This window comes from Dothidotthia symphoricarpi (assembly GCF_010015815.1).
Source record: "Dothidotthia symphoricarpi CBS 119687 unplaced genomic scaffold P153scaffold_14, whole genome shotgun sequence".
NCBI lineage: Eukaryota > Fungi > Ascomycota > Dothideomycetes > Pleosporales > Dothidotthiaceae > Dothidotthia > Dothidotthia symphoricarpi.
In genome coordinates, this window is record NW_022985021.1 from 887,434 (window position 1) to 901,477 (window position 14,044).

Below are 14,044 nucleotides of genomic sequence, written 5' to 3' on the forward strand. Positions count from 1 at the left end.
AGGCTATTATCTAAAAGATATATACGCTAGTTAAATATACTTAGCTAATTTAACTTAACCTTTATATATTACCTAAAGAAGGTTAATAAAAGAGTAGATATACTTTCCTAAAAAGAGAAAGATCTACCTATAAGTTAAAATAATAAATATATAAAGATAAGAGAATTTTAACTTCTATAACTATATATAAAGAGCTACTCCTAACTTAAGAAAAAGAAAAAGGTAGGTATTTTATTCTACTACTAAATACAAAGTTTATAATTCTAGAAACCTAATAGTATACTTACAGTAGATAATAACCTCTTAATAAAACCTAATAATATACCTATAAAAGCTAGAACTAATTCTGCCCTAGCCTATAATAGCTTAGAAGAACTTAAGATAATATAGAGAGATATAGCTAAAAATAATCTAATATATAAAAGAGTAAGAAAAGCTATAAAAATAGGCTAAAAAAAGTTTCTACTAGACCTAAACTTAAAAGTCTTATTAGTAAAATATAGTATTAATAAAAGAGAGTTCCTATATTATTAAGGGTAAAAATAGGTACTAGATTTAGAGAAACTGTATACTAAAATTATTTTAAAAACCTATAAATTTCTAGCTATAGGCTATTTAGGCTATAAAAACACCTATATAATCCTAGCTTATAACTACTTCTTTCTAAGAATATTATTTATAATAAGGTAATTTATTTAAAACTATAATATATATAGAAGAACTAAGCCTTAGAGGAAACTAAAAAGGAAGCTACTAAGGCTACTCTTCCTCCTAAATAGGGTATAGAAGAAAATCTTAATAGACTTTATTATTAACTTACCTATAAGTAATAGGTACTAGTACCTTATAGTAGTTATAGATAGGTTAAGTAAAGATATAATACTTATTTTACTAAGAGACTTAGATACCTAAATAGTAGTAAAAGCCTTTATAAAAAGGGTTATAGCCTACTATTAGCTTCTAGATACTATTATATCTAATTATAGTAGTTAGTTTATTAAAGATTTTTAAAGAACCTTCTATAGAAAATTAGGTATTATATGCTAAGTATTTATAGAATACTACTTAGAAACTAATAGTACTACTAAAAGAATAAATAGTACTATAAAAGCTTACCTATAAGCCTATATTAATTAGAAATAAGATAACTAAGTACTAATATATTTTACTACTTAAATTACTATTAAAAGAAGAAACACAGTATCTACTAGCATTAGCCTATTCTTTCTATAATATAGATATAATATAGATGTAGTATAAGAAGATATAGAATAGGTAATTTAGTAATAATATTAAAGGCCTAATAATTTAGAAAAGTTAGATAAAGTACTTACTATAAAATTTATAAAAACACTAGATTATATATAAGTAAGAATAGTAGAAGCCTAATAACTATAAGAAATCTAGGCTAACTACTATTAATAAGAAGTACTATAACTATAAGAAGAGAACTAAGTATAGTTATAGTATTAAAAATACTTCTTTAATAGTAAGCTAAGTAAGAAACTAGACTAAAAAAATATAAAGTTCTAAGTAGAAAAGGTAATCTCTCTTTATACTATAAAATTAAATACTTTCTTTAGTATTTACCTAGTATTTTATATAGATAGGCTACAGCTATACTTTAGAAACCCTCTAATAAAATAAGATACTAATAATTACTAACCTAAAAGTATATTAGAAAATATTAATAAAGAACTAAAAAACTACTAAAAAATTAAAGAAATTATAGGTAAAAGGTAGAAATAACACAGTAGAGAGTATAAGAAATAATACTTAGTTAAATAGAAAGACTATACTATAACTTTATAGAAGCTAGTAAAAAACTTTAAAGAAGCTAAAGTACTAGATAGCTAGTTAGCCTTTTTTAAAAAAAAATAAAATAATACTAGTAAATTACTAGAAAATTTTTAAAAGGGTTCTTCTAATAAACTATAATAATACTAAAGCTTCTAATAATAGTAGGGTAAAGGTAGAGGAAGTAATATTTTTAGTAATAAGTATTATAAGAAACTATAGGTAGTTTACTAACAGATACTCTTACTAAGGCTAAGAATATAAATAGTTAAGAAAATTAAAATATTACTAGAAAGAGAATAAGAAAAATTAGTTAATAAGTATAAAATTAACTACTTATAGGTAGCTAAAGTATTACTAATAGGGTACTATAGGCCTAAAATACTATACTATACTAGGTATTTACTAGAATACTAAAGGAAAAACTTAAGAAACTACTACTATATTACTTTATTCTTACTACTAATAGTAGTATTATTCTTAAAAGTATTCTAATTACTACTACTAACCTTATTCTTATAGATAGGTAACTCTTAAAGTTTAAAAAAAGGAAAGATAAGCTTAGTAATAATATTAATAAGATACTTAGTCTAACCCTTAGTAGTCTTAGCCTAGAAAAATATAGAAATTAGCTAAGAAAATAGTAAAATTAGAAAAGAAACTTACTAAAACTAAGATAGCTTTACTTTAATAATTAAGTATAGCCTAAATATTACTAAGCTTAACTATAATAGTATAAAGAAGTAACTTAGTAATAGTATTACTAAAGTTATTATTCTAATACTTAGGCTAACTAATAGACTTCTTCTTAGCCTTAAACTAAGCCTTAATAAGCTTAAAACCTAACTTATTAAAGTAGGTAGTAATAGACTTTATAGTAATATTACTAATAGAGATAGTAAAAAGACTATAAAGAAAAGTAACCTTAACCTTAAGCTAATTAGGAACTTATATAAGAGTTAACTAGTAGTACCTAAATAAAAATAAATATTACTTACCTTATAATAAGTAGTATACTGCTCCTAAGAATAGTAGGTATAAAACTACTTACTTTTTTTAAAAATATAAGCCTCTTTATCTTCTAGAAGATAGTAGGTATAGCCTAAGTAAATAGGTAGCTAGAGAGGCTTATAGCTCTTAGTAATAAAGGTAGAGGTAGAGGTAGAAATAATACTAGTAGTAATAGATAAGTAAGTAGTAAAGCGTAAAGCTAATAAAATAAGAAGTTAGTAAAAAAAAAAGTAAATCTAGTAAACTAAATAAACTTATAAATAAAGGTAAAGCCTTTTTATTACTTTTAGTAGTAAAATAAGTTTACTTCTTTACTAAAGACTTTTTTAAAGAGCTAGTAGCTATAAAAAAGAACTTAGAAAATAAGTAAGGCTTCTTAGTTAAACCTACTATTATAGTAGTAGGTAAAGTAAAAGTTAAGGTAGGTAAAGTTAGTATAGCTATAGTAAAAATTATATATAGAGGTAGGTTAATACATTATATTATAGTAAAGTTAAAATATAAAATTTTTTACTAAAGAGAGGCTTATATAATAGGCTAGACCTAGTAGAACTTTAGTAAGTAAAGCCTTAGAGCTTAGCTACTCTAACTACTAATACCTACTAGAAACAGCTAGTATGCTACTAGAAGGACTATAAGTAGAAAAAAACTAGTACTATAGATTCTTAGTAAATTTATCTAATTTATACTAGTAACTACCCTTAGGGTTAGCCTCTTATAAGATAGGCTAATAAGAGCTTAGATAGAAATACCTATAATACTTATATACTTAGTAATAGCTTATTTTATATTTAATAGATATTAGTAAATAAGTCTATTTTTCTAGTTCTTTTTTATATAAGAAATATAGTACTTATATAGGTCTAGTTACACTAGTAAATAGGTTAGGGTTAGGTTAGAGTAGAGTCTTTTATAAGTATAACCTAACTCTTAACTAACTTATACCTAATGTATAGTTTACTCTAACTTAACCTTAACCTAAGTTTTTTATACTAGTATTAGATTAAAGTTAGGTTAAAGTTCTATAGACCTTAGGAAGAAGTTAGGTAAGCTCTACTAATTAAAAGACTTTACTATAGTTTATTATTATATACCTAGATAGCTATACTCTAATTTAGGTCTGTATAACCTAACCTTAATTTTAATTAAATATATAGTTTACTTTAACCTAACCTTAACCCTAAGCTTAGACTACTTTAACCTAACTATAACCTTAAGCTTAAACTACTCTAACCTAACTCTAACCTAGAGTCTATATAACTCTAACTTAACTCTAACCTGTTATTAGGTACTCTAAACCTATTTACTAGCGTAGGTCTAGTTAATATCTATGCTTATTATTAGCTTATCTTACTTTTTATTTTGGGAACGTACCTTTTAAGTACTACTATGTTTAAACAAAATATATATTTGTCTAATTGCTTTTAGTTATTTTACAACGTCCCCTAGAACAAATTTTCCTAAACTTAAAGCTTAGGTTAGTAAGAAAAAAGGCAGAAAAAAAGCCTAATTAACATCAAGAGATGAGCCTTTACAAACGACACGGATACATTTCCATTACTGTTCTAAACTTATTTCACGGTATCTGCTTATAAATTCCTTCCAATTTGCCTTCTCTCGTGATTTACCCATCCCTACAATACCATCTCCTTCACTCCAACCGGCCTCATCATCCATTTTATGAAGGTGCCGCATGGTTGGTCTCCCATGAGGACAAGACCACGGTTTATCCATTGTTCCCATGTGTCTTACAATGCTCTCCATCTGTGTATCTTGCAAAGTCCGACCGACCATGACAGAGCTCCTGCACGCACGGCTTGCGAGTAGCTTTCTGATTTTGGAAGGGCGTGGTATATATGGAGATGTCGATGACGAAGATGAGGGCGGACTTTCCAGGAGGAGTGCGAGTAGTTCTTCGAGGTCGGTGAGGGTGAACGTCACATCTCTGGACATGGGAAGAGAAGTGAGTCTTGTGTGACGCCCAACTTGGACATCAGCGTCATCGTCTGGGATGTCAATGTCGACAACAAATCCGTTTGCAGTCAGTACGTGTTTATTAGCGAGGATAATCTCCTCCTCCACGGCAGTGAGCTCTAGCGTATGGGGATGCACCAGCCGTTGTGAAGAAAGCTCAGTAGACGCGGACAATCGTTCGAAATTGTACTTCTCGTCGCTGGCATGCTGATCGATGATGAACAGATTGTAAGTGGGCAAAACTGAGGTAGGTGGTAGGACAGCAACGATGAATCCTCGATTGAATTGACCAATGATACGCAATCTGTTAAAGTCTTCCTTTTGCACTGTGAGCGACAAACGTTCTTCCGGGTCCTCTCTGCTGAGTTGTGTACATGTGGGAATTTCTCTCGCCGTTATTGATCCTGGAAATGTTCCGACTGCGGATTGGAGATTGCATACGTGTCGGGCGATTGAAGTAACGTCTGTCTCGATCACACGCTCAAGATTGATAGTCCAGTACTTGTTCTGAGAGACCTTAAACAACCTGCTCGCGCGTTTCAAACTTACATCCGTAGGTCCGGCGGCAGCGTCTTCGGCCTCAGCGATCATTTGCGCAACCTTTGCGTCCTCCCTGATTTTTTTCTCTGACTCGTCGAGATATTCAGCACTCGAATCTTCAGCGTCTTCATAAGAGACTAGCTCATCCGATGATACATCCTCCAAGGACCTGTCTTCGGTATACAATGAAGGAGCAGGTGGAGCGCTTGATAAGTCAACTAAATCGTCGCTCTCTGGTACTTCAAATGCCTTGCGCGGGAGCGGTTTGCGTGGAGAAGGAGAGCGTGCTGGCGTACGTGGCATGTCATCTTGTTCATCATCATCACTTTGTTCCTGGCAGTTTCCAGTCTGCGTACCGGGTGCTGCGAGACCATGTAAACTCTTGGTAAACAGCATTCTCTTTGAGGTTTGGTTCAAAGGCGTACCATCCAGAGAGTATTTCGGCGTATGTATCCTAGCTCGCTTCGAAGATCTCGTTTGGCTTCCATGCACAACCGTTGACAGCGTTGTTGTTCCTCCCACCGTGATTGTAGCTTGTTGGGCCGGCGTACGCATTGGACGCATGCGATCAAATGCGTTCTGAATTGTACTTTGTGATAATGACCTCTGTGGAGTTTGCTCGATTACTGGAACATTCGGCTCGTCTGGCTCGATTGCAGTGGGATCCGATAATTCCAAAGACTGTTCCCGCGCTATCCTTTCGACTTGCTGGAATTCCGTGCGTTCCGTGAAGTTTTCTAGAGCCTTCGAGAGATGCACTGACTGGGTTAGAACCGCAGAGCCCGGCTGTTCGGGCTCGAATAACGGTGATTGCGACTCTTGTCGTAGTGAGCTTTGTGTATGGTCGTGCTCTGGCGATGCGTTATGTATCACGGGGATATGCTCATCTGTTGTTGTGATGGCTTTGAGAGAGCTTTCACGTCTTTGTTTAGGTGGTGGACGAACAAGTCTCTCTTCTGTGTCGCGGCCAGCAAACCTCTCGATTAGACTGGCCTTGACGAAGCCTGGAAGGGTATTTTCGGTAGATGCATCTGCCAGAGTGCTGACCCCGACGTTTGCGGGAGGTCTCGAGCGAATGCCAATCATACTGTCGCGTTGATTGCGTGCTTCTACTACTGATGGCTGGATACTCTCGTGTAGACCCATAGCAAGTGCCTTGGTGGCAGATGGAGCTGCTCCATGTCCTAAACGATGAGCCTGTGGTACACTCTGTTCGTGCTGCTCGAAGAGCTGCATCAACGACTCTTTTAAGTTCTCCAACAGAGCTGTCTGATCATGCAACATGATTGTTCGTTTGTCCGGACTAACATTGACATCATAAGCATTTGGGTCTAGCCTGAGATCCGCAAATACGAATGGTGATTGGGTGATGTTGAAAGATTTGTATACTTCGTTGAAGGCTTTCGCGATCTGGGGCAAATTACATGGTCGTGAGTTGACGAAGAACATTTGACGGTCCGGAGTCTGACGACCCTCTCCCACAACAGGGCGCGAGATGTGGCCCACTATCTTGACTGCGCGCGAGCTAGAGTCTTGTTGAGTACTCAAGTTTCTGGTGTGATGGGTGGTGTCTGGCCGGTTTGACGGGTCCATCTCAAAGTCGAGGGTAAGAGGGATCAAGGCGGAGATGGTCTTGGCGCCATACACGTTAGAGATGTTGTCTTTCGTATTTGGATTCGCATTCGTAGCGAAGGCAATTGACTTCTTGCCCTTGGGCATGTGGTTGCTCACGGAGAACTTGATGCCTACGCTGATGCATGCGTAGGCATTCAGTAACGCCAGCACCTTGCTGTATTCCCTTTTGACGTTCTTCTCCAGCTCCTTTCTTCTCACAGGCAGATTGTGGAACAGCGTCTCGACCACAACCGTGGTACCTTGCTTGGCTGCGACGACCGATGTACCCTTGAGCCGGCCACTCTGCTCGAAGTCGAGCCTCGTTCCTTTTGCGCCATCAGCAGGACGGGCAGTGACGATGTGGAAGCGGGAGAGGGCGCAGAGCGACGAAAGGGCCTCACCGCGGAAGCCAAACGTCTGCAGCGAGGAGAGATCGTCATAGGTGGAGAGTTTTGACGTGTAGTGCTTGAGTGCTATCGTCTCGTAGTCGGGCGGGGCGATGCCACCGCCATTGTCCTGCACCTCGATGGCGTCAAGCCCGTTGTTCCGGAAGCGCACCTCTGCACCAGCCGTCAGTCGTCGCGTCTCAGTCTTCGGCACGCGAGGCAGGGGAGCGTACCGATCGATGTGGCACCTGCATCGATGCTATTTTCAACGAGCTCTTTGCAGACAGACTGCAGGTCCACAATGACCTGGCCCGACTGAATCTGGTGCACGGAGCGGCCTTCGATAGGCTTGATGGTGGCCATGACCCCACGTCACGATGCACTCGAGCCGCGGCGCGACGAGATTGACGCGAAGGCACGTGGAGAGTTTACAGGCCACACTAGAGCCGTTTCGGATTTTCGCTTCTCGTATCACCCTCGTCTCATTCTTGTCGTCAGGAGACGACTGAAATGGCGAATGTCCAAGAGAAGCTCGTGCTGTCGCCAGACCACTGGCACAATGAGTAAGATCTGCAATGACTGGCAAGGACGACGGCTCACGGAATTGCAGCACAATGCGCTCAACTTCGGTCACACAAGAAAGGGGCGCCGAAGATGCCGTGTTTCAAAAAGATCGCATCCGTTGCGCCAAAGCAGATTGCCTCCGCTTCACCCAGATGATGTGTAGAAAACTTCCAAAAGAACTGCGTGGCTTGGTATATCAATATCTGTGCGTCCAGGACCAATTGATACCTGCAGGACCATACCATCATTTCAGCGTGTACAAACCGCTCAGTTCCACATCATCGTTGGCCTACGGAACCGGCTCCTCCCAGTTGGACCCGCAGAATCCAACAGACGTTGACTCAGGGTCTGAATACGACGAGATCCACCCCCAGAATGAGACTATTCTACTTCCCGACGGACGAGTGAAGGAAGACCATAGCAACAAGCCCGCATCCAACCTACTCATGCCTTATAGCCATATTTTCAACCCAAGATACGTCGGCAGTAAGGTCGCCCTTGAAGCACAAGAGGTTTACTATTCGAACAACAGCTTCTCAGTCTGTAACGTCGATAACGGCCTTGAGATGTTCCTCTATAGAGATACCGCGCGAGTGTTCCATATTTGCAAACATCAATCGTGCTCTTCTCGCCATCACACTGGAGTCAGGCCTATCCAGTTTGTGCAGGATTTGCAGATTCGTTTGAAATACGAGCATTTCTTCAATGAAGTTACAGACATGACTGCTACGGAAATGACAAGCAGAGAACACCGCTTGCTGGAAAGCTTGCAGAGATCCATTGAAGTGCTTCCAGAGCAACTCAAGTATACCCCAGTGCGAGATCTGAATATTGAATTCATTCTTATGACAGAACTCTCGCATCCTTTGCACGGCTACCAGACGCACCATTTAGTCAATTCTCTACAGGCCATCAGAAACACGATTTATCGGTTGATGCACGACCACGAGAAAACTAAGGTCACAGTGGTACACCACGACGAATTGCTATCACCTTTTCCGCGAAATATCACCGGATTGTTCTCGCTGACAAGAGAGCAATGGGATCACGTGAGTCAACCCGTTTCTTCAAACTTCATCCGGGAAGAGTGAAGTTGACAAACATGATGTTACTGATCATCCACGTTATTTCTGTACACTGTTCTCGCGTTGTATTATCAAGTATCTTGCTAACACACCGTCAGGAGAAAATCAACAATGCAGGAAGACATGACTGGACTCCGGGGTATTATATCCTACCATCCGGCGTTGTTGCACACGAGTCCATCTCCGGTGTTCCACACTTTGAGGCTGATGTCCTTCTAAGAGAGCGATGGGGTATGCACTCTGCACTCGACACAAAAAGCCAGCAGCTCGTCTCAGAGGGTAAATACTGGCCCAAGATCAGCACAGAATAAACTATGAATGTCAGGTCAGATCATTTGCCGCACCTGCATCGCTTCTAGAGAGTTGGACAGAATTCAACGGGAAGCTGTTCAGCAATAAGACCTAGCCTGCAAGGCCATTTGACCTGAAGTTCACAGCTCATTCCTGATTGTTCTACATGTGTGAATTGGATGATATCCTCGCTATGATTTTGTGCTTGTGTAAAGTTGCATCAGGTAACATATCATCTTTCGCAAGCAGTGTGAGTGATGAACAGTAAGCAATTGAGACCGTTTGCAGGATAGCTATCAAATAGCAGATAGATCCGCAATGAATACAACCAAGCACCGTATTTGGGGGAGGGGTCGGTTGACTTTGGCAGATATGCAAACACAATTGCGAGAAGTCTTCTTCTCGATGACATGGGGCGGTGACGAATACAGATAACGACCCGACTAAGCTATAGTGATTGGTCCGTTGGCATGCGTCGGATGTTGTCTTTGATACATCTGCAAACACGTACTCAACCAGCTCTGTGAGGTTAACGGAGAGCATGCCCATGTAGAACTGATGGCCATCTCCCACCGACGATGTGGATACCAAAAATATCGGGCCCACGTCAGGCAACATCTTGTCATGGATACGCCGGGATGATCGCGGAGGTGGCACCACCAACACTCGATGCGTCAGCCCTAAATGTCCCATCCAATTGTTGTCCTCGCGTACCTGAAAACCAAAGGACAATGACATGGCACAGAGCTCAACGAGGCTACAGTCAGATCGCCATTTGTTATGTTGATCACAATCAACCCTGAAAATGCCTTCGGCCACACACAGCCAAGATACTGGAATCGGTCGGTCTGTTGCGATCCGTGATCCGACACGCTCCTCCAAACGCAACCTCCCGGACGCCGGATCATGCTGAGAAAGGATGGGACCACTAACTAAGCGCAGTTAGCGCCTCTGCAGGAAATATCGTGGCCAATGTCCGTGAGTCGCAATCAAAGATTCGCTCCCATCCTAAATACAGAGAGCCCTCAGCGATATCCGCGGTCTCCGATTGACCTTTTCCTAACTCGTCTTGTCTTTTCTGCGACGTGCGCGCGTCCTCCCTCGTTCTGTCGCGTGCATTCTCTTCACTGTCGACATGGCTGCCAACGCGAGCTTTGTTTCGCCCACGGCGGATGCGAAGGTCGCCCACATGATGACACAACTGGACGCCAACGGCCTCCTGTCTACTGTTTTCAACGGTCTCAGTACATGGAAGCTTGTGCTGACGCTGCTTGTCGCGGCCGTCGTGTACGATCAGTGTATGCATTGTCCCGGCTGCTTGTGCCAAACATCGCTGACAACTGTGCAGTCAAGTATATCTGGAACAAGGGCTCAATCGTTGGGCCGGCGTTGAAGTTGCCCTTCATGGGCCCTTTCCTGGAGTCGGTGCGACCCTCGTTCACCAAATACCATGAGAAATGGTTGTCTGGGCCTCTGAGTTGCGTATCCGTCTTCCACAAGTATGGCGCAATCCCCCTATGTTCTTCATGCAATCGCATCTGCTGACAAATATTGCAGGTTTGTTGTTATTGCCTCAACCCGCGACATGTCACGCAAAATCTTCAACTCGCCTGCCTTCGTCAAGCCCTGTGTCGTCGATGCCGCCTACAAGCTCCTCCGCCCTGAAAACTGGGTGTTCCTCGATGGCCGTGCCCACGTCGACTACCGCAAGGGCCTAAACGGTCTTTTCACGCGCAATGCGCTCGAACAGTATCTGCCTCACCAGGAAGAACTCTACAATACCTACTTCAAGAGATGGGTGCACCTTTCACAGGTGGAGTTCAAGGGCGACCACGTCCCTTGGATGCAGGAGTTCCGCTTGCTGATTACAGCATTGAGCTGCCGGACGTTCGTTGGTCACTATTGCTCTGACGAAGCAGTAAAGAAGATCGCGGATGACTACTACCTGGTTACGGCTGCGCTGGAGCTTGTCAACTTCCCCATCATCATCCCATTCACAAAAAGCTGGTATGGCAAGAAGTGTGCTGATATGATTCTCGACGAATTCTCCAAGTGCGCTGCCAAGAGCAAAGTCCGTATGGCCGCTGGTGGCAAAAAGGAGTGCATTCTTGATTTCTGGGTTGGCAACATGATCGAGTCGGAGAACTATCGCAAGCGTATAGCGGCTGGCGAGAAAGTCGACGACTCGGAGAAGCCCGACATGCTCATCCGCTGGTTCAGCGATCTCGAGATCTCCATGACCATATTCACTTTTCTTTTCGCCTCTCAAGACGCCACTTCTTCTGCCGCAACATGGCTCTTCCAGATCATGGCAGACCGACCCGAGTTTCTTGAGAAGGTACGTGAGGAGAACATCAAGGCTAGGAACGGCGATGTTCATGCCCCAATCACGCTTGAGAAGCTTGAGAAGCTCTCGTGGACCCGCGCTGTTGTCAAGGAGACGCTTCGTTACCGCCCACCTGTTATCATGGTCCCTTACGTCGCGAAGAAGGACTTTCCCGTCACGCCTACCTATACTGCGCCCAAGGGATCTATGGTTGTTCCTAGTACCTGGCTGTCATTACATGACCCCGAAGCGTATCCCAACCCTGACTCGTTCGTGCCAGAGCGATGGATCACCGGTGACGCTGATCAACAGACGAAGAACTGGCTCGTGTTCGGTACCGGATCGCACTACTGCTTAGGACAGACGTATGCGCAGGCCAACCTTATGCTCATGATTGGCAAAGCTAGTATGCTGCTGGACTGGGACCATAAGATTACGGATCTAAGTGAGGAGATTAAGGTGTTCGCCACGATTTTTCCTCAGGTAAGTCAAGACCAATCGCAAGATTGAACGAGTACTGACATTTTTTAGGACGACTGCTTTCTCACCTTCAAGGACCGGACAGCATAGGGTTGTTGATTGCGGTCACTACGCGATGTGCACATTTTAGCGTTTCTTGCATTTGCATCCGTAGCTTGGGGATTTTCTTCGAGGATAGAGACATGCTCATCCTTCACTCTTAACCCTAATGATTGTAACCTTTGGGATGACATATACCAGGATGAATTGGCATAATGGAACGATGAGGCTTGGACCTCTGGAGATGGAGATTATTTAGATAGTGGAAGTAGTGGTAATGGGCGTGAATCAAGTCTTAGTTTGCACTGTAATCAATGCTGTGGTCAGCTGGCACATGTTAGTACTGCCAGCAAGATGGTGCCAAGAAAGCAATGGGAGCTATGGCCTCGGAACTTTTGGGCCGCTCACCTTCCACCACTTTCTCACACTGCATTCGGAGCCGAGTTTCCAACGCGCATCATATCTTTGTGTCCGACAGAGCCACCAAAGGAAACGCCGGGTCTCTTTGAAAGAGGGAAAGCTCGTCGAAGACACACAACCACCCCATGGCACCCGCCGTCTCTCCGTCGGAGCGTGAGCGCGAGCGCGTAGGCCCACACCCGTCCTACATTGAGATCGCCAAACCGTACATGCTGCAATCACGCATTCAGAAATGCCTCGACGAGCTCAGCATGAGTGACGCCAAAGAGGACGCCGTGCGCCTGCAGGGCGTGACTTGGATAGACCAAGTACGCCGCGCGCTGCAACTGCCCATGCGCACTTTCAACACAGCCGTCATCTATTACCACAAGTTCAGACTGCTCCACGCCGACAACGAGTACAACTGGGCGGATGCGGCGGCGGCGGCGCTGTTCACGGCGTGTAAGATTGAGGATACGCTGAAGAAGAGCCGAGAGATTTTGTGTGCGAATTGGAACCTCAAAGTCGGGCCTGGCGAGAGCTTGAGTAGTGATGATCCGGTACGCATTACGCGGGCTCCGGGATGCGTTATGGGAAGCTGACAAGGGGTAGCGCTTCGAGAACCACTCCAAACTGATCCTTGGTCTCGAACGGCTCATGCTCGAGAGCGCTGGCTTCGACTTTCGCAATCGGTATCCGCAGAAGCTCATGGTGAAGCTAGCGAGGGCCTTGAGATTTGGCAAGAATGATGCCGCCAAAACAGCCTGGAATCTCAGCGTCGACTTGTATCGGACGTTTGCACCGCTCAAACAGACGACACCCACAATGGCTATCGCCTGTCTCGAACTCGCGGCGAGGCTGCATGACATGGATGCGTCTCGTCTGGTGGATGCAGGTCTTGTCAGATACGCCAAGTGGCACACCAGCAGGGCTGAGGTCATGGGTGGGTTGCTTGAATGATGAAGGCCATTGCCACGTGTGCTAACGGAGTAGCAGAAACACTTCTCGACCTCCTCGACCTGTACACGCATCACCGCAGTCTAACCTCGGTTGGCCCTCTCTACACCCTTGAAGCCTTTATCGATATCCGCATCAAACTCAATCAAGAAGCCTCCGCTGCAAACATCCCTCGCTACACTTTGTACGTGTCCGAGTCCTCCTCTCCGCAGACAATCACCAACGGCAACAAGCCTCGCAATGGCATCGACCCTACGAGCCCGCTTACGCCAGCTACTCCAGCCACGCTCTCCCCTGGCACTACACACCCACCTGCGTCTGCAATCGGAATTCGTGGTCAAAACGGCACTGTGCGCTTCATGCTTGACGCGGCACGTGCGCGCGACGAACGGGCTGAGGTCGACAAGTTCCACAAGGTGGAGGAGGAAGAGTACGAGGTTGAAGTGCCGAACGAAGAAGAGAGGAGAAGAGTGCGTTGAGTATGGACGTGTGTTTTGCGTGTTTGCAATGCTTGCTTCCATGTTGAAATCTAAGTCGGGGCAAAGCTGAATAATGACAAGCAGGTCTCGATGAGCTACCGT

At 43.0% G+C, this 14,044-nt stretch overlaps 5 protein-coding genes across 5 annotated transcripts; 3 read left to right on the forward strand and 2 right to left on the reverse strand.

Moving 5' to 3' along the window:
* Nucleotides 1-4,347: 4,347 nt before the first annotated feature.
* P153DRAFT_398339 (DNA mismatch repair protein MutL) lies at nucleotides 4,348-7,802 on the reverse strand. Its single transcript, XM_033671635.1, has 2 exons — nucleotides 7,556-7,802; nucleotides 4,348-7,496 (listed from the first exon to the last, which is right to left on the reverse strand). Exons 1-2 carry the CDS (start codon nucleotides 7,683-7,685, stop codon nucleotides 4,366-4,368), a joined length of 3,261 nt encoding a protein of 1,086 aa, XP_033522150.1. The 5' UTR covers nucleotides 7,686-7,802; the 3' UTR covers nucleotides 4,348-4,365.
* On the forward strand, nucleotides 7,753-9,623 carry P153DRAFT_368317 (uncharacterized protein). Its single transcript, XM_033668481.1, has 3 exons — nucleotides 7,753-7,885; nucleotides 7,933-8,935; nucleotides 9,070-9,623. The coding sequence occupies exons 1-3, from the start codon at nucleotides 7,833-7,835 to the stop codon at nucleotides 9,280-9,282; spliced, it is 1,269 nt and encodes a 422-aa protein (XP_033522151.1). The 5' UTR covers nucleotides 7,753-7,832; the 3' UTR covers nucleotides 9,283-9,623.
* Nucleotides 9,354-10,357, reverse strand: P153DRAFT_55039 (uncharacterized protein). Its single transcript, XM_033673276.1, has one exon. The coding sequence runs from the start codon at nucleotides 9,998-10,000 to the stop codon at nucleotides 9,425-9,427; it is 576 nt and encodes a 191-aa protein (XP_033522152.1). The 5' UTR covers nucleotides 10,001-10,357; the 3' UTR covers nucleotides 9,354-9,424.
* On the forward strand, nucleotides 10,157-12,357 carry P153DRAFT_368318 (cytochrome P450 61). The gene is made up of 3 exons (XM_033668482.1): nucleotides 10,157-10,560; nucleotides 10,611-10,761; nucleotides 10,820-12,357. The coding sequence occupies exons 1-3, from the start codon at nucleotides 10,398-10,400 to the stop codon at nucleotides 12,096-12,098; spliced, it is 1,593 nt and encodes a 530-aa protein (XP_033522153.1). The 5' UTR covers nucleotides 10,157-10,397; the 3' UTR covers nucleotides 12,099-12,357.
* Nucleotides 12,358-12,652: 295 nt separating this feature from the next.
* P153DRAFT_344114 (cyclin-like protein) lies at nucleotides 12,653-13,942 on the forward strand (the record flags this gene model as incomplete). Its single annotated transcript, XM_033666037.1, has 3 exons — nucleotides 12,653-13,093; nucleotides 13,119-13,449; nucleotides 13,500-13,942. The coding sequence occupies 3 exons, from the start codon at nucleotides 12,653-12,655 to the stop codon at nucleotides 13,940-13,942; spliced, it is 1,215 nt and encodes a 404-aa protein (XP_033522154.1).
* Between the last annotated feature and the right edge of the window lie 102 nt (nucleotides 13,943-14,044).